Here is an 18,690-nt window from a genome sequence, read left to right as displayed (position 1 = left end):
AGAGTCAAAAAACGGCGGCGTCGCGGGGGGGGGGTAACGGGAATACCGGGGGGACACGGGGCGGAACGGTTGTGTTGGGGCGCGTTTCCGGGGGGAACACAGTGAGGAACGGACTGCGCGTGGGGGATCGGGGAGGAACGGACCATTTCCGGCGGAAGTGGCTGAGGGACGGGCGCGGGAACCGGAGCTCGCCATGGAACCGGAGCCGGGGCCGGGCCCTGATCCCGACCCGGGCCCTGATCCCGACATGGACCCAGGCCGCGACCCCGTAACGGGCCCCGGCCACGATCCGGTAACGGCCCCGGTGCCGGTAACGGACCCGGCGAACGATCCCGACGTGGAGCCGCTGCACCGGGGCGGCTTCCGCTGCCGCCTGTGCCAGATCACCACAGCCAACCGTGAGTGATCCCGGGGGCTGAAGGGGCGGTGGTTACCGGCACCGGGCGGGGGGGGCTCTACGGTCCCGGTTACCGGGGCTGGGGGCTCCGGAACCCTCCTGTGACTCCCCGGTTCCCGTGTCCGGGGAGGGTTCCGGGATCCCGTTAACCAGAACAGGGAGGGCTTCCAAACTCCGTTTTAACCGGGACCGGGGAGTTTGTATTGCCCCAATTACCGGCACCGGGGAAGCCCTGAGACCCCGGTTCCCGTCCCGGGGATCTCCGTGACTCCAATTTCCGCTGGTGCTTCCCGGTCCCGGTGACCCCGTTCCCAGTATCCCCAGTTCCTGTTCCCGGTGATCCCGGTTCCTGGTGATTCCCGTTGTTCCTGCAGTCCCTGATTCCCGTTATTCCCGTTATTCCCGCTGTCCCCGTTCATCCCCGCAGTGCCCGGTTCCTGTTTCCCCGTTGTCCCGCAGTCCCCAATTCCCGGTGTCCCCACTCCCCGTTAATCCCCGTTCTCCCCATTATTCCCCGTTAACCCCCGCTCTCCCGTTAATCCCCGTTAACCCCCATTAATCCCGGTTATCCCCGTTAATCCCCATTATTCCGTTACTCCCCGTATCCCCGGTTAGCCCCCGCTCTCACGGCTCTCCCGCAGTGCCCAGTTCCCGTTATCCCCATTACTCCCGTTAATCCCCGTTATCCCCGCTAATCCCGGCTCTCCCGCAGTGCCCAATCGCGGTTACTCCCGTTAATTCCGGTTAACCCCCGTTAACCCCCGCCCTCCCGCAGTGCCCAGCCTCCGTTACTCCCGTTAAGCCCCGTTATCCCCATTAACCCCCGTTAATCCCCGTTCCTCCCCGTTATCCCCAGTTAACCCTCTCTCTCCCGGTTCCCCCGCAGAGCCCAGTTCCCGTTACTCCCCGTTAATTCCCGTTACTCCCGTTAAGCCCCATTCTCCCCGTTACTCCCGTTATTCCCGCTCTCCCGTTCCCCCGCAGTGCCCAGCCCCCGTTACCCCCCGTTAGCCGCCATTTTCCCCGTTAACCCCCCCGTTAACCGCCCCGTTAACCGCCCCGTTAACCCTCTCAGTGCCGAGCCTGCGCTCTCACCTGGCGGGGAAGCGGCACGGGCGGCTCCGGTGTTTGCGGGCGGAGCGCCGGGCGCAGGAGCAGCGGAGCCTCTTCGTCAGCGGCTTCCGCCGGGGCACCGCGCCCGAGCAGCTGCGCCGCCACTTCCGCGCCTTCGGCCCTGTCGCGACAGTCGTGATGGACAAGGACAAGGTGGGGACGGCGGCGGCACCGGCGGCGGCGGCGGGAGGGGCCCTGGGGACGGGGACATTGTCGCGATAGGCGGGGAGGAGGCGGCGGGAGGGGACAGCAGCACCCCGCGATTGTCGCGATAATGAATGAAAAAGTGGCGGGAATTTTGAGGCTCTCGGGGGTGTCGCGATTGTCGCGATAGTGACGGACAAAGCTGGGGAGGGGGGTTCTGAGTGCCCTGGGGAGGGGGGGTCTCATGTTCCCTCCCTTGGTAAGGCGATATCGCGCCTATCGCGATAGCCCCTCCCTGTCCCGCAGGGCGCGTTCGCTATCGTGGAGCTGCGGGACCGCGCGGGGCGGCAGCGGGCGCTGGAGCAGCCCCGGCATCTCCTGGAGGGGCGGCGGCTGCGGGTGCGGCCCCGGGAGCACCGGGAATGGCCCCGGGACCCCCCCCCGGGACCCCCCCGGGAACCCCCCGGGACCCCCGGGGCTGCTGCAGGCGCTGGGCCGGGCCCAGGACGTGAGTGGGGGGCTCGGGTGGGGGGGATTGGGGGGGTTTGGGGGGTCCCAAAGCTCTCCTGAGGGGAGGCTGGGGGGTCTTGGGGTGCTCAGGGGATTTTGGGGGGGTTTGGGGGGTCCCAAAGCTCTCCTGAGGGGTTTTGGGGGGTCCAGGGGGGCTTGAGGGGTTTTGGGGGGGTCCCAAAGCTCTCCCGGGGGGTTTGGAGGGGTCTCGAGGTTCCCCCAGAGGTTTTGGGGGGGTTTGGGTGGTCCCAAAGCTTTCCCAGTGTTTTAAGGGGGCTCCCAGTGCTCCCAGTTTGCCCAGTGTGGCCAGGGGAGCACTCCCAGTTTGCCCAGTGTGGCCAGGGGCTGGTGCTCCCAGTTTGCCCAGCTTGGCTGGGGGGGGATCACTCCCAGTTTCCCCAGTTTGCCCCATTTGGCACTCCCAGTCTGCCCAGTTTCCCAGTTTTCTCAGTTCCCCAGTGTTCCCAGTGTTCCCAGTTTGGCACTCCCAGTGTTCCGAGTGTTCCCAGTGTTCCCAGTCTGGCATTCCCAGTGTTCCCAGTTCACCCAGTCTGGCATTCCCAGTGTTCCCAGTGCTCCCAGTTCACCCAGTTTGGCATTCCCAGTGTTCCCAGTGTTCCCAGTTCACCCAGTCTGGCATTCCCAGTGTTCCCAGTGTTCCCAGTTCACCCAGTCTGGCATTCCCAGTGTTCCCAGTTCACCCAGTCTGGCATTCCCAGTGTTCCCAGTGTTCCCAGTTCACCCAGTTTGCCCCTCCCAGTGTTCCCAGTGTTCCCAGTGTTCCCAGTTCACCCAGTCTGGTGTTCCCAGTGTTCCCAGTGTTCCCAGTGTTCCCAGTTCACCCAGTCTGGTGTTCCCAGTGTTCCCAGTTCACCCAGTTTGCCCCTCCCAGTGCTCCCAGTGTTCCCAGTTCACCCAGTTTCCATCCCCAGGTGTGGGCGCAGCTGCAGCTGCTGGTGCGGGCGCTGGAGCTGAGCGCGGCCGAGCGGCGCCTGCGGGAGCTGCTGGTGACCCTGATCAGGGAGGTGTTCACGGAGTTCTTCCCAGGTGAGCACAGCTGGGCACAGCTGGCGTGGCTGGGTATGCCTGGGTACACCTGGGTACACCTGGGGTACACCTGGGATACACCTGGGTACACCTGGGATACACCTGGGTACACTTGGGCACAGCTGGGATACACCTGGGACACAGCTGGGCACAGCTGGCATGGCTGGGCACACCTGGGATACACCTGGGCACACCTGGGATACACCTGGGACACACCTGTGTCACCTATCCCCACCTGTCCCCTCACCTGTGTCACCTATCCCCACCCCTGTCCCCACCTGTCCCACATCTGCCACACCTTTCCCTATACTTGTCCGTCACCTGTCCCTCACCTGTCCCTGTACTTGTCCGTCACCTGTCCCACACCTGTCCCACACCTGTCCCACACCTGTCCCTGTACTTGTCCCTCACCTGTCCCTCACCTGTCCCCCCCCATGTCCCCCCCCTGTCCCCCCAGGCTGCTCCGTTGTCCCCTACGGCTCCTCCGTCAACGGCTTCGACGTCCACGGCTGCGACCTGGACCTGCACCTGGAGCTGGGGGAGCCCCAAAGCCCAGAGACCCCAAACGGGGACCCCCAGAACCCAGAGACCCCAAACGGGGACCCCCAGAACCCAGAGACCCCAAACGGGGACCCTCCCATGGAGGAGACCCCAAACGGGGACCCCCAAATCCCAAAGACCCAAAACGGGGACCCCCAGAGACTGAGAACCACAAATGGGGACCCCCGGATCCCAGAAACCCCAAATGGGGGCCCCCCCATGGAGGGGACCCCAAACTGGGACCCCCAGGGCCAGGGAACCTCAAATGGGCACCCCCAAATCCCAGAGACCCCAAATGGGGACCCCCAGAGCCCGGGGACACTGCTGGGGGATGGGGACACCCCCCTCAAAGGGTCCCTTTTGGGGTCCCCTTTGGGTGACAGAGACCCCTCCCTCAAAAGGTCCCTTATGGGGTCCGAGGGGTCCCTTTTGGGGGACAGAGGGGCCCATTTGGGGTCTGAGGGGTCCCTGTCGGGGGATGAGTCCCCTGAGGCCAAGGGGTCCCTTTTGAAGCGTGGGGGGTCCCTTTTGGGGTCCAAGGGGTCCCTTTTGGGGGACAAAGGGTCCCTTTTGGGGTCTCCTTCAGGTGACAGAGACCCCTCCCTCGAAGGCTCCCTTAAAGGGTCCGAGGGGTCCCTTATGGGATCTGAGGGGTCCCTTATGGGATCTGAGGGGTCCCTCATGGGGTCCGAGGGGTCTCTTTTGGGGTCCGAGGGGTCCCTTATGGGGTCCGAGGGGTCCCTGTCGGGGGATGAGGGGTCCCTGTCAGGGGATTCATCCCCCGAGTCCGAGGGGTCCCTTTTGGGGTCCCGTTTGGGGTCCGGGGGGTCCCGTTTGGGGTCCGGGGTGTCCCTTTTGGGGCGCGGGGCGCCCCCGGAGCGGGCGCTGCTGCTGGTGGGGGCGGTGCTGCGCCGCTGCGTGCCCGGGGTCCGGGGGGTCCGGGCCGTGCCCGGCGCTCGGCGCCCCGTGGTGAAATTCAGCCACAAACAGTCGGGGCTGGCCGGGGACGTGTGCCTGGACAACCGGTACGGACTGGGAGCCACTGGGACGGACTGGGAGGGACTGGGAGGGACTGGGAGCACTGGGAGGGACTGGGAGGGACTGGGAGAGGGGATGGGAGCATTGGAAGGGGACTGGGAGGGACTGGGAGGGACTGGGAGTGGGGATGGGAGCATTGGAAGGGGACTGGGAGGGACTGGGAGCCACTGGGAGAGGGGATGGGGGCATTGGGAGGGGACTGGGAGTAACTGGGAGCCACTGGGAGCTACTGGGAGGGACTGGAAGAGGGAATGGGGACATGAGGGGGGTGTTGGGAGGGGGCTCGGAGGGACTGGGAGCCACTGGGAGCACTGGGAGGGACTGGGAGGGGAGATGGGAGGGACTGGGGCTAACTGGGAGCAACTGGGAGAAGGGATGGGAGCATTGGAAGGGGACTGGGAGCTACTGGGAGGGACTGGGAGGGGAGATGGGGGCATGACGGGGATGTTGGGAGGGACTGGGAGTAACTGGGAGGGGACTGGGAGGAGGGATGGGGACATGAGGGGGGCACTGGGAGGGACTGGGAGGAGGGATGGGAATAACTGGGAGCAACTGGGAGGGACTGGGAGAGGGAATGGGAGCGGGGATGGGGGCACGAGGGGGTGTTGGGAGCAACTGGGAGGGGGTATGGGGGCACTGGGAGCAACTGGGAGGGACTGGGGGTAACTGGGCTGGACTGGGGGTAACTGGGCTGGACTGGGAGGGGAGATGGTGGCATGAGGAGGGCATTGGGAGGGGGCTCGGAGGGACTGGGGGCAACTGGGAGGGACTGGGGGGCACCTTCTCATTTCTCTCCCTTTTCTCTTTCTCCCCCTTTCCCTCCTCCTCCATTTTTCCCCTTTTTCCCTGCCCTTTTCCCCCCATTTTTTCCCCTTTTTCCTCCCCATTTTTCCCCTTTTTCCCTGCCCCCTTTTCCTCCCCATTTTTCCCCGTTTTCCCCGTTTTTCCCCCCAAACCCCATCCCCAGCCTGGCCCTGTTCAACACTCGCTTCCTGCGCCTCTGCGCCGACGCCGACCCGCGGGTGCGGCCCCTGGGCTACGCCCTGCGGCTGTGGGCGGGGGGGCAGCGGCTGGCAGGTGAGGGGGGCGGGACCCCTCCCCAAAATGGCATGGGGGACCCTAAAAGGGGCTGGGACACCCCAAAAAGGGGCTGGGACCCACCAAAAATGGGCTGGGACTCCCAAAAATGGGATGGGACCCCCAAAAATGGGATGGGACCTGCTGGGGCTCCCCCTCCCCACAGCCCCTGTGTGGTTCTGGGGGAGGGGGGCAGCACCTGGCAGGTGAGGGGGGGTCGGGACCCCTCCCCAAAATGGGCTGGGAGACCCTAAAAAGGGGCTTGGACCCCCCCAAAAAATGGGGCTGGGAGACCCTAAAAGTGGGCTGGGAGCCCCCAAAAATGGGTTGGGACCCACCAAAAATGGGATGGGACCCTCCAAAAGGGGCTGGGAGTCCCCCCAAAAATGATGGGCTGGGACCCCCGAAAAGGGGCTGGGACCCTCAAAAAGGAACTGAGACCCCCAAAAGGGGCAGAGACCCCTCCCAAAAGAGGCTGGGGGACCCCCGAAAGGGGATGAGACTCTTCCCCTAAGGAACTGAGATAACCCAAAAGGGTCTGGATACCCCTCCCAAAGCGACTGAGACCCCCAGAAGGGGCTGAGACACTCCTAAAAGGGGCTGGGGACCCCCAAAAGGGGCAAAGACCCCCCCCCAAAGGGACTGAGACCCCTCCCAGAGGGGCTGGGGACCCCAAAAGGGGCAGAGACCCCCCCAGAACGGGAAGGGAGCCCCGAAAATCCCCGCGGGTGCCGCCCCTCGGAGCCCCCAGCCCAGCCCCAAACGGCTCCAGGCACCCGGGGGGGGCCGTGGCCAATTGAGGGGGGGTCTCAGCTCACTGCGGACCCCCCCCCCCCGTTTCTGCCGCAGGGAACCGGGCCGGGGGCGGCCCCCTCCTCACCAACTACGCCCTGACGCTGCTGCTGGTGCTGTTCCTGCAGAGCCGCAGCCCCCCCGTGCTGCCCTCGGTGCGGCGCCTCCGCCTCCTGGCAGGTGCCCAGGCCCCTTCCCCACCTTCCCCCCGGCCCTGGTCCCCTTTTCGGGGGTCCCCGCCCCATTCCGGGGGTCTCTGAGCCCCCCCCGTGTGGGTTGCAGGGCCCCAGGAGCGCGCTCGGGTTGGGGGCTGGGACTGCAGCTTCCCCCGGGAGGCGGCGGCGCTGGAGCCCAGCGGGAACCGACAGAGCGCGGGTGGGTCCGGGGGCACTGGGGGGTCCTGAATTGGGGAGGGGGCTCCAAACCCACTGGGGAGGGGGTCCCTAAATCCGGGAGGGGCTCCAGTGCCACAGCGGGGGCACAAATCCCACTGGGAGGGGCTCAAATCCCACTGGGAGGGGCACAAATCCCACTGGGAGGGGCTCAAATCCCACTGGGAGGGGCTCAAATCCCACTGGGAGGGGCACAAATCCCACTGGGAGGGGCTCAAATCCCACTGGGAGGGGCAGATCTGGGGGGTCCTAAATTGGGGAGGGGGCTCCAAACCCACTGGGGAGGGGGTCCTAAATCCGGGAGGGGCTCCAAACCCACTGGGGGGGACTCAAATCCCACTGGGGGTGGCTCCAAATCCACCGGGTTTTGGGAGTGGTTTTGGGGGATTTTAGGGGAGTTTTGGGAGTGGTTTTGGGGGAGTTTTTGGGTTTTTTTTAAGGGGAGTTTTGGGAGTGGTTTTGGGGGGTTTCTGGGTGTTTTTGGGGGAGTTTCTGAGTGATTTTTGAGGGTATTTTTGGGGTTGGTTCTGAGTGATTTGGGTGGGGGGGTTCTTGGTGGTTTTGAGGGTGGTTTTGGGGTTGTTTCTGGGTGATTTTGGGAGTGGTTTTTGGGTGGTTTCTGGCTGTTTTTGGGAGTGATTTTGGGGTTGTTTCTGGGTGATTTTAGGGCACTTTCTGCCTGATTTTGAGGCTATTTTCAGGGTTATTTCTGTCTGATTTCGGGGCTCTCCTGGCTATTTCCGGGGGTGCCTCCACACCTCTCTAACCACCCCGTCCATCCCAGCCTCCCTCCTGGCCGAATTCTTCTCCTATTTCGGGACCCTGGATCTGGGGGGGCTCCTCCTGTCGCCCCTGGAGGGCCGAGCTCTGCCTCGCCCCCCTCCCGAGGCCCTCGGGGGTCTCCGCCCGGGCCCCCTGACCCTGCAGGACCCCTTCGAGCTCAGCCACAACGTGGCCGCCAACGTCACGGCGCGCACCGTGTCGCGATTCGTGCGCTGCTGTCGCGACGCCGCCCGCCTCTGTCGCGGCCCCGAGTTCCTGCAGAAATCGCGGCGGGGCCGCCCCTGGGGCGTGATGAGGCTGCTCCAGCCCGGGAACCGCGGGAACTCCGGGAGTTCCGAGGGGAAATTCCTGATCCAGGTCCCGCTGCGGCCCCCGGGGGGGTGCGGGGGGGTCCCGCAGAGCGAGGTGAGCGCGGCCGTGGCCTTCGTGCTCAGGGAGGTGCTGGGGTGCGGCTGCGAGCCCGAGGACGCGGGGACACCGGGGGGGACACCGGGGGGGACACCCCCGAGAGCTGAGTGTCACCCGGAGAGGGGGACAGGGGGGTCCCGGGGGGAGTTTGGGGACACGGGGACACCGGGGGATGAGGGGGAGCCACCCCCGGGAGCTGAGTGTCACCTGGGGAGGGGAACAGGAGGGTCTGGGGGGGAATTTGGGGACACAGGGACACCGGGGGGGACACCCCCGGGTGCTGAGTGTCACCTGGAGGGGGGGACAGGGGGGTCTGGGGGGGAATTTGGGACATCGGGGGATGAGGGGGAGCCACCCCCGGGAGCCCGGTGTCAACTGGGGAGGGGGACAGGAGGGTCTGGGGGGGAATTTGGGGACACTGGGACACCGGGGGAGCCACCCCTGGGAGCTGAGTGTCACACGGAGAAGGTGACAGGAGGGTCCCGAGGGGAATTTGGGACATCGGGGGATCCCTCAGAGCCACCCTCGGGAGCTCAATGTCACCTGGAGGGGGGGACAGGAGGGTCTGGGGAGGAATTTGGGGACGTGGGGACATCGGGGCCGGGCTCGAAGCGTCGCCTCCCCGAGGGGGGCCCGGACGGGGCCGGGGTCCCGCCCGCGAAGCGGCCCCGGGGTCCCGCGGGTCCCTCGCGGTGGAGCTGCTGCGTCTGGCACCGGGTGTGGCGGGGCCGCCGCCGCCTCCGCCGCCGCCTCCGCTACCGGGGGGGCTCCGGGGGGGCTCCGGGCACCGACGGGAACCGGGGGGATCGAGGGCTTGAGGGTCCCGAGGGGGCTCCGGATCCCAGAGGGGTTCAGGATTTTGGGGGGGTTCAGGATCCCGGGGGGGCTCCAAGTCCTGGGGGGGTTCAGGGTCCCGTTGGGGTTCAGGATTTTGGGGGGGTTCAGGATCCCGGGGGTCCCAGGGGGGTTCAGGACTTTGGGGGGGTTCGGGATCCCGGGGGGGCTCCAAGTCCTGGGGGGGTTCAGGGTCCCGGGGGTCCCGTTGGGGTTCAGGGTCCCGTTGGGGTTCGGGATCCCGGGGGGTCCCGGGGGGGTTCAGGGTCCCGGGGGTCCCGCTGGGGTTCAGGACCCTGGGGCTGTCCCGGATTTCGGGGGGTCCCCCCTGGCCCTGGAACGGGCCGTGACCGCGGCCATCGTCCGAGGGGACACCGGGAGCCCCCCCGGGCCCCCCCCCGCAGCCGCTGCTGCGTTTCCAGCTCAGCGCCCGCCCGGGGGGGGCGCACCGGGACCCCCAAGTGCTGCTGCAGCTCCAGCCCGAGCCCCCCTCGCCGCTTTTCCAGGAGTTTTTCCATTTCTTGCGGGGTTTTCTGCCCGGAATGGTTCGGCAGCGCCTGGGCTGGGGCGGGGAATTTGTAAATTCTGAGTAAAATTCTTTTTCAGTAAAATCCGTTGGGCAGCGTGGCCGGGGGTGTCACTGCAGGGAGAGGGGGGAATTGGGGCAGAAAATGGAAAAAATGAGATTTTATTGAGTGGGGAGGAGCTCTCGGGGACGGCTGGGGTCACACCTGGCACTGACCACTCAACACTGACCCCACTGACCACTGGGGCTGCTTAATGACCCCACAGCTGGCACTGACCACTGACCCCACTGACCACTGAGGCTGTTCATTGACCCCACACCATCCACTGACCACTCCACGCCACCCCCTGACCACCACACCCTCTCCACTGACCACCAAACCCTTTCTGCTCGCCACTGGGCACCCTTTAATGACCACAACCCTTCCTTTATTTCCTTTATTGCCCATTTCACGCCATCCACTGACCACCGCCCCCTCTTTAGTGGCCACTCCCCATCCCTTACTGACCACTCCACGCCCCCTCTGACCGCCCCCCGCCCCATTTCCAGCCCCATTTCCAGCCCCGTTGCCGGGCTCAGAGCAGCAGCAGCAGCGAGTACTCGGCTCGGGGCCACCTCCGCGGGGCCCTCGCGGTTCTCCCGATCATCGGCAGCCGCTGCGCGTACCGGGAGCCGAGCGCGGCCCCGGGCGGCTGCGGGAAGCTCGTCTGGAACCTTCGGCCGGGGCAGCGCCGCCCGGTTTGGCGCCCCGCGATCACGAAGCTGAAGCGGGGAGGGCCCCGAGGGGCGAAGCGACATTTCTGGAACACGTCCCGAGCCCCGGGCCGGTGGCCGGAGGGGGCGCGGGGGGTCCCGCGGGGCCGGGGCGGGGGTCCCGGCGCTCGGTGCAGCGGGGGCCGCTCCGGGCGCGGCGGGGGCGGCTCCTCGTCCCTCGGGCTCACCGTGGCGTTGGTCAATTGGGGCATCTTGCGGGCGGCTCCTTCGGCCGGGGGCTCCTTGCGGGCGCCCTCGGGCGCTCCCGGGGGGCTCGGGGGCTCGGCGGGGGCGCCGGTACCGAACCGAGCCGCGAGGCTGTCGCCGAAGAAGTCGTAGAGCTCTCGGTACATGTCCCGCAGCGACGGCGAGGGCGGCGACAGCGGCGAGGAGGAGGAGGAGGAGGAGGAGGAGGAGGAGGAAGCAGCGGCGGCGGCGCCCCCCGGTATCACCGGGCGGCCCAAACCCAGCTCGGGGGGGGGGGTCCTGGCCGGGGGGGCTGTGCCGGGGGGACCCCTCGGGACCCCCAAATCCCGGCGCTTGCTGAGCCTTGGCCTTGAGCAGCCGCTCCACGGCGACCTGGGGGGCACGGGGGGGGGTCAGAGGGATCCAAGGGGGGCTTAAAGGGGTGCGGACCCCCCCCCCCCCAAAAAAGCCCCCCCGACCTCACCAGGATGGCGCCGTAGACTTTGTGGCCGTCAGCCTTGACCTGGGCGTTGGACACGGAGTAATCGTCCAGCACGGCCTGGAGGTTGGGCCAGTACGTGGGGAGGTGGGGGTACAGCACCCGCTCCACGGCCTGGGGAGGGGGGGGACATGGGCTGAGACCCCCCCCCCGGAACCCCCAAACCTGCCCAGGACCACCCAAAGCCCCCCATGGAACCCCCAAACCAGTACGTGGGGAGGTGGGGGTACAGCACCCGCTCCACGGCCTGAGAGAGGGGGGAGCAATGGGCTGAGACCCCCCCCTGGAACCCCCCATGGAACCCCCAAACCCCCTGGAGCCCCCCCAGGTCCCCTTTAGACCCCCCCCGTGCCTTTCAGCCCCCCCAAACCCCCTCAAGAGCCCCCAAAACCCCCTTGGGATGACCCCAAACCCCCTCAGAACCCTCTCAAAAACCCCCTCAGGACCCCCCAAACCTCCTCAGGATCCCCCCACACCCACTTTGGGACCCCCTCAGGACCCCCCTACGACCCTCAGAACCCCCCAAACCCCCTCAGGACCCCCCCAAACCCCCCATAGTCCCCTCAAATCCCCTTAGAACCCCTCAAATCCCCTTAGAACCCCTCAAATCCCCTCAGGAACCCCCAAACCCTCCCATAGCTCCCCGAAACCCCCTCAGAACCCCCCAAAACCCCCTCAGGACCCCCCCAAACCCCCCATAGTCCCCTCAAATCCCCTCAGAAACCCCTCAAATCCCCATAGAACCCCTCAAATCCCCTCAGGACCCCCCCAAACCCCCCATAGTCCCCTCAAATCCCCTCAGAAACCCCTCAAATCCCCATAGAACCCCTCAAATCCCCTCAGGACCCCCCCAAACCCCCCATAGTCCCCTCAAATCCCCTCAGAAACCCCTCAAATCCCCATAGAACCCCTCAAATCCCCCTCAGGAATCCCCAAAAACCCCCATAGTCCCCTCAAATCCCCTTAGAACCCCTCAAACCCCTTCAGAACCCCTCAAATCCCCTCAGGACCCCCCAAACCCCTTCAGGACCCCCCTAAACCCCCCATAGCTCCCCCAAACCCCCTCAGGACCCTCTCAAAACCCCCTCAAGACCGCCCCCAACCCCCTCAGGACCCCCCAAACTCCCTCAGAAACCCCTCAAATCCCCTCAGAACCCCCCAAACCCCCTCAGGACCCCCCCAAATCCCCCTCAGGACCCCCCAAATCCCCTTCAGGACCCCCAGACCTTCCAGCCCAGCGCGTGCAGCCCCACCACGGCCCCGTAGTGGGAGCAGAGCGGCCGCACGGGGTCCGCCAGGACCTTCTGGAGCGCGAGCAGGATCTGCTGGTAGAGGCCCCTGACCAGCTCCCCGTGGCTCCTGCGGGCACAGCGGGCACTGAGACGGGTCCTGGATTGCTCCTGCCGGGGTTTGATCCTCCCCAGAGGCCGAGGAGCCTCAGAGGAACAGAAAAGCGAAAATTGGGTGCAGCAGGGGAGCCTTGGGCTGGTCTGGCGTGGTTGGTTTTAATCAATGGCCAATCGCAGGCTCAGCTGTGTGGGGACTCTGAGCAGTCACGGGATTTTATTCTTTTTTTCTTTTCTCTTTTTTCTTTCCTTTTCTTTTCTTTTCTTTCCTTTTTTTTTTCCTTTTCTTTTCCTTTTTCCTTTCTTTCTCCTTTTTCCTTTCCTTTCCTTTTTCCTTTTCCTTTCTTTCTCCTTTTCCTTCCTTTTTCCTTTTTCTTTTTTCCTTTTTGCCTTTTACTGTTCCTTTCCTTTTTCCTTTCTTTTATTCTCCTTTCCTTTTACTTTCTTTTCCTTTCCTTTTCCTTTTCTTTCCTTTTTTCGTTTTTCCTTTTCCTTTCCATTTTTCTTTTTCCTTTCCTTTTCTTTCCTTTTTTCGTTTTTCCTTTTCGTTTCAATTTTTCTTTTTCCTTTCCTTTTCTTTCCTTTTTTCGTTTTTCCATTTCCTTTCCATTTTTCTTTTTCCTTTCCTTTTCTTTCCTTTTTTCGTTTTTCCTTTTCCTTTCCTTTTTTCCTTTTTCCTTTCCTTTTCCTTTCCCTTCTCCTTCCCCTTTTCCTTTTTCTTCCCCTTCTCCTTTCCTTCTTTTCCCTTTCCCTTTCCTTTTCCCTCCCCTTCCAATAAAACCCTTTCTTCTCCTCTTTCACTCTACCACATCCTTCCCTTTTAAAACAACACAAATCCCCAAATATCAAACCACCCCTTCTGAATCACGCAGCCAAAATCCCCATCCCTGCCCTCCTCCTGGACCCCTCACAGGGCCCTGACCCCCCAAATCCCCCCCAAATCCCCCCAATTCCCCCGTGCCCACCAGAAGATGCGTCCCAGCAGCAGAGCAGCGTAGTCACGCAGGGTCCAGTGGTCGTTGAGGGGGTTGATGGAGGCTGCCAGGGGCTCCAGCACACAGTAGAGCACCGAGCCCATCAGGCTGCCCACGTAGGAGCCCAGGCACAGGAACGGGTTCTGCAGGAGGCTCCGAGCCAGCTGCAGCAGCCGGCTCAGCTGCTCCAGGTCGTGGCTCACGGATTTCACCTGGGCCGGGGAGAGGGAGAGTTTGGGGACGCTCCGGGGACAGCCCTGGACAGCCCAGCCTGGCCCAGCCTGGTTCAACCCAGCCCAGCCCAGCTCAGCCCAGCCTGGCCCAGCTCAGCTGCTCCAGGTCGTGGCTCACGGATTTCACCTGGGCCAGGGGAGGGAAGGGGACAGGGAGAGTTTGGGGAGGCTCCGGGGACAGCCCTGGACAGCCCTGGACAGCCTGGTTCAACCCAGCCCAGCCCAGCCCAGCTCAGCTCAGCTCAGCCCAGCCTGGCCCAGCTCAGCTGCTCCAGGTCGTGGCTCACGGATTTCACCTGGGCCGGGGGACAGGGAGAGTCTGGGGAGGCTCCGGGGACAGCCCAGCCCGGCCCAGCCCAGCCCGGTTCAGCCCAGCCCAGCCCAGCCCAGCCCAGCTCAGCTCAGCCTGGCCCAGCCTGGTTCAGCCCAGCTCAGCTGCTCCAGGTCGTGGCTCACGGATTTCACCTGGGCCAGGTGAGGGAAGGTGGGAGGGAAAGCCTGGAAAGGCTCCAGGGATGGTCTGGGACAGCCCAGCTTGGCCCAGTTCAGCCCAGAGACCTTCAGCAGCCTCTGGAGACCCCCCAGGACCCCCAGGCTGACCCCAGGACCCCCAGGACCCCCAGGCTCACCCCAGGACCCCCAGGCTCACCCCGCTGACCACGTAGACGAAGTAGGGCAGCAGCGCCGCGATCTTGGGGTTGCTCTGCAGATCCTGCAGGGCCACCTGGGGGGGCCCAGAGGGGTCAGCCTGGCCTGGGGGGGCTTGGGGGGGGGGGGGGAGACTCAGAATCCCCCAGACCCCGCCCCCTTTTCTCCTCCCCCCCAAGCCCCCCTGAAATCCCCCAGATCCCCCCTGCCCCCCATCCTAAGACCCCCCCAGGACCCCCCAAACTCATCCCAGAGCTCCTGGAGACCCCCAAGATCCCCCACAGAACATCCAGGACGCCCCAAAATCCCCCAGACCCTCCCCAGCCCCCTTTTCTCCTCATCCCAAGCCCCTCAGAGACCCCAGGACCCCCTGAAATCCCCCAGACCCCTTTCCAGACCCCTCCCCAGACACTCTCTGGGACCCCCCCAGACCTCCAGGACCCCCTGAAATCCCCCAGATCCCTCCCCAGACCCTCCCCAGACCCCGTTTCTCCTCATCCCAAGCCCCCTGAAATTCCCCAGATCCTCCCTGCCCTTCATCCCAAGACCCCCAAACCCCTCCAGGACCCACTGAAATCCCCCAGACCCTCCCCAGACCCTCCTCAGACCCCCTTTTCTCCTCATCCCAAGCCCCCCAGAGACCCCAGGACCCCCTGAAATCCCCCAGACCCCTTTCCAGACACCCCCTGGGACCCCCCCAGACCTCCAGGACCCCCTGAAATCCCCCAGATCCCCCCTGCCCTTCATCCCAAGCCCCCCAGACCCCTCCAGTACCCCCTGAGACCCCCCAGACCCCCTCAGCCCCACCTTCATGAGCTGGGGGTCGTCGCCCAGCACGGCGCGGGTGATTTGCTGGTAATACTTGAGGAGGTCATCGCTGAGCGAGGAGACGGCGCTGGGCACTGCAGGGAGGGCAGGGGCACCCCCAGAGTGACACAAACCCCACGGGGGGCTTGGGGGGAGGAGGAAAGGGGGCTGGGGAGGGGCCTGGGGAGGGGTCTGGGGGATTTCAGGGGGTCCTGGGGGGCTTGGGATGAGGAGAAAGGGGTCTGGGGAGGGTCTGGAAAGGGGTCAGGGGGATTTCAGGGGGTCCTGGGGTCTCTGAGGGGCTTGGGATGAGGAGAAAAGGGGGCTGGGGAGGGGCCTGGGGGATTTCAGGGGGTCCTTGGGGGGGTTCAGGGGGTCCTGGAGGGGTCTGGGGGATTTCAGGGGGTCCTGGGGGGGTCTGGGGGGCTTGGGTTGAAGGGCAGGGAGGGTCTGGGGGATTTCAGGGGGCTTGGGATGAGGAGAAATGGGGTCTGGGGAGGGTCTGGGGGATTTCAGGGGGTCCTGGAGGGGTCTGGGGGCCTTGGGGGGGGTCTTGGGGTGAAGGGCAGGGAGGGTCTGGGGGATTTCAGGGGGTCTCAGGGTGTCTATGGGGGCTTGGGAGGAGGAGGAAAGGGGTCTGGGGAGGGGTCTGGGGGATTTCAGGGGGTCCTGGGGGTCTTGGGATGAGGAGAAAAGGGGTCTGGGGGATTTTGGGGCGTTCTGGATGTTCTGTGGGGGATCTTGGGGGTCTCCAGGAGCTCTGGGATGAGTTTGGGGATCCTGGGGGTCTTGGGGGGGTCCAGGGAAGGGGCTCGGAGGGGTCTGGGAGGGTTTGGGGGATCCTGGAGGTTTGGGGGGTGTCCCAGGAGGGCTCCTGAGGGGATCTGAGGGGGCTTCCAGGGAGGTCCCAAAGGTTTTTGGGGGGGTCCCAGGGGGTCTGGGGGGATCTGGAGGGGGTCCTGAGGTGTCTGGGGGATTTCAGGGGGTCCCGGGGGGGTCTCTGGGGGTCGTTCCTGACCTGCTCCCTGCGGCTCCAGGTTCCCTTTGCCATCCAGGTAGGACACGTGCACTGTGGGGGGGGAGGGATGAGACCCCTGCCCGGCTGGGGGGGCTGGGGGGGTCCCAGGGGGGATTCGGGGGTCCCAGGGGGAATTTTGGGGTCCCAGGGGGAATTTTGGGGTTCCCAGGGGGAGATTCAGGGGTTCCAGGAGGATAATTTGGGGTTCCCAGGGGGTATTTTGGGTTTCCTGAGAACATTTTTGGAGCCCCTAAGGACATTTTAGGGGTCCCAGGAATAATTTGGGGGTCCCAGGGATAATTGTGGGGTTCCCAGGGATAATTTTGGGGTTCTCATGATGATTTTGGGGTTTCCAGGGGATATTTGGAGGTTCCCAGGGGATATTTTGGGGCACAGCTCTGACAGCAGTCTCGGCACAGCCCTTGGGGGTTCCCAGGGATATTTTGGGGTTCCCAGGGACATTTTGGGGACATTTTGGGGCGCACCTCTCACTGCAGTCTCGGCACGGCCCTTGGGGGTTATCAGGGGACATTTTGGGGATATTTTGGGGATATTTTGGGGACATTTGGGGGCTATTTTGGGGCGCACCTCTGACTGCAGTCTCAGCACAGCCCTTGGGGGTTCTCAGGGATATTTTGGGGACATTTTGGGGACATTTTGGGGACATTTCGGGGCGCACCTCTCACTGCAGTCTCGGCACGGCCCTTGGGGGTTCTCAGGGATATTTTGGGGACATTTTGGGGATATTTTGGGGACATTTGGGGGACATTTTGGGGATATTTCGGGGCGCACCTCTCACAGCAGTCTCAGCACAGCCCTTGGGGGTGCCAGGGGATATTTTGGGGTTTCAGGGATATTTTGGGGTATTTTGGGGACATTTGGGGGCTATTTTGGGGCACACCTCTGACTGCAGTCTCAGCACAGCCCTTGGGGGTTCTCAGGGATATTTTGGGGACATTTTGGGGACATTTTGGGATATTTTGGGGCACACCTCTGACTGCAGTCTCGGCGCAGCCCTTGGGAGTTCTCAGGGATATTTTGGGGACATTTTGGGGTATTTTGGGGACATTTTGGGATATTTTGGGGCACACCTCTCACTGCAGTCTCGGCGCAGCCCTTGGGGATGTTGGTGGCCAGCGCCAGCTCCAGCAGATTCACCTCCCGATCCTCGGGGAAAAACAAATCCGAGTCCCGGAGGGGCCGGAACGGGAGCGAGTCCTGAGAGCCACAGCCACAGACGGCCTGGGGGGGACAATGGGGACAGTGGGGACATCATTGGGGACATCATTGGGGACATTGGGGACACTCAGGGAGAGTCCTGAGAGCCACAGCCACAGACGGCCTGGGGGGACAGTGGGGACATCATTGGGGACATTGGGGACATCACTGGGGACATTGGGGACATCATTGGGGACATCACTGGGGACATTGGGGACACTCAGGGAGAGTCCTGAGAGCCACAGCCACAGACGGCCTGGGGGGACAGTGGGGACATTGGGGACACCATTGGGGACATTGGGGACATCACTGGGGACATTGGGGACATTGGGGACATTGGGAGCATCATTGGGGACATTGGGGACACTCAGGGACAGTCCTGGGAGCCACAGCCACAGACGGCCTGGGTGAAAAATGGGGACATTGGGGACACCATTGGGGACATTGGGGACATCACTGGGGACAGCCAGGGGACACTGGGGACATCATTGGGGACTCTGGGGACATCATTTGGGACACTCAGGGACAGTCTTGGGAGCCACAGCCACAGACGGCCTGGGGGGACAACGGGGACACTGGGGACACTCAGGGACATTGGGGACAGTGAGGACATCGGGGACATCCCCGGGGATTTGGGGACACTGCAAGGATCGGGCACAGCCCCGGTGTCCCCAGTCCCTCCCAGTCCCCCCAGTGTCCCCCCAGTGTCCCCCCAGTGTCCCCTCTGTCCCCCCAGTGTCCCCTCTGTCCCCTCAGTGTCCCCTCTGTCCCCACCTCGACGTTGCTCCAGCGCAGAGCTCGGTTGAAATCCTCCACGGTGAGGCGGCGGCGCCGAGTGTGCTTCAGGAACTGGGAACTGTTCTGGGAACGACGGGGAAAAATGGGAAATAAACGGGAAAAATGGGAAAAACGGGACATGAGGAACTGGGAACGGGGACAACGGGAATGGGAATGGGGGAATAGGAACGGGAATGGGGAAATGGGATGGGGGGAAATGGGAAACGGGATCAGGGATGGGAATAGGACCAGGGAAATAGGAATGGGGAACAGGAATGGGGAAATGGGGATGGGAAATGGGGATGGGGAATGGGAAACTGGAACAAGAACAGGGAAATGGGAATGGGGACAGGGGAATGGGAATGGGAATGGGGGAATGGGAACAGGATCAGGTAAGCCCCGGTACCCCCGGTATCCCCCGGTATCCCCGGTACCTGCGTGGCCTCCCGCAGCCGGTAGCACACATCCTCGGCCAGCAGCGCCGCCACCTCATCGCTGAGCTCCACGCCGGCGCTCTCGGCCATGAGCCGCACCGAGTCCCGGGGCAGCTCCACGAAGCGCCGCTCTTCCCGCTCCGCCATGGCTGGACCGGCCACGCCCATGAGGGGCGGGGCTATGCAAATGAGAGAG

General features: G+C 64.2%; 2 protein-coding genes across 2 annotated transcripts; one reads left to right on the top strand and one right to left on the bottom strand.

Moving 5' to 3' along the window:
* The first annotated feature begins 82 nt into the window (after nucleotides 1-82).
* On the top strand, nucleotides 83-9,668 carry TUT1 (terminal uridylyl transferase 1, U6 snRNA-specific). The gene is given in 11 exon segments (XM_071419630.1): nucleotides 83-398; nucleotides 1,473-1,663; nucleotides 1,961-2,074; nucleotides 2,076-2,162; nucleotides 3,097-3,211; nucleotides 3,669-4,776; nucleotides 5,757-5,866; nucleotides 6,716-6,838; nucleotides 6,941-7,033; nucleotides 7,835-9,156; nucleotides 9,498-9,668. Coding segments are annotated over 11 exon segments (3,639 nt in total). The 5' UTR covers nucleotides 83-193.
* Nucleotides 9,669-10,067: 399 nt separating this feature from the next.
* On the bottom strand, nucleotides 10,068-18,689 carry TAF6L (TATA-box binding protein associated factor 6 like). Its single transcript, XM_071419607.1, is given in 11 exon segments — nucleotides 10,068-10,803; nucleotides 10,805-10,933; nucleotides 11,025-11,153; nucleotides 12,266-12,398; nucleotides 13,351-13,571; nucleotides 14,242-14,316; nucleotides 15,048-15,142; nucleotides 16,066-16,116; nucleotides 17,157-17,307; nucleotides 18,058-18,144; nucleotides 18,495-18,689. Coding segments are annotated over 11 exon segments (1,866 nt in total). The 5' UTR covers nucleotides 18,663-18,689; the 3' UTR covers nucleotides 10,068-10,176.
* Nucleotide 18,690: the final 1 nt, after the last annotated feature.

Source organism: Agelaius tricolor, unplaced genomic scaffold (genome assembly GCF_023055355.1).
Source record: "Agelaius tricolor isolate 1412-34295 unplaced genomic scaffold, bAgeTri1.0.p SCAF_112, whole genome shotgun sequence".
Taxonomy (NCBI): domain Eukaryota; kingdom Metazoa; phylum Chordata; class Aves; order Passeriformes; family Icteridae; genus Agelaius; species Agelaius tricolor.
Note: the sequence above shows the minus strand (reverse complement) of the source record. Positions and strands in the feature narration are given on the sequence as shown.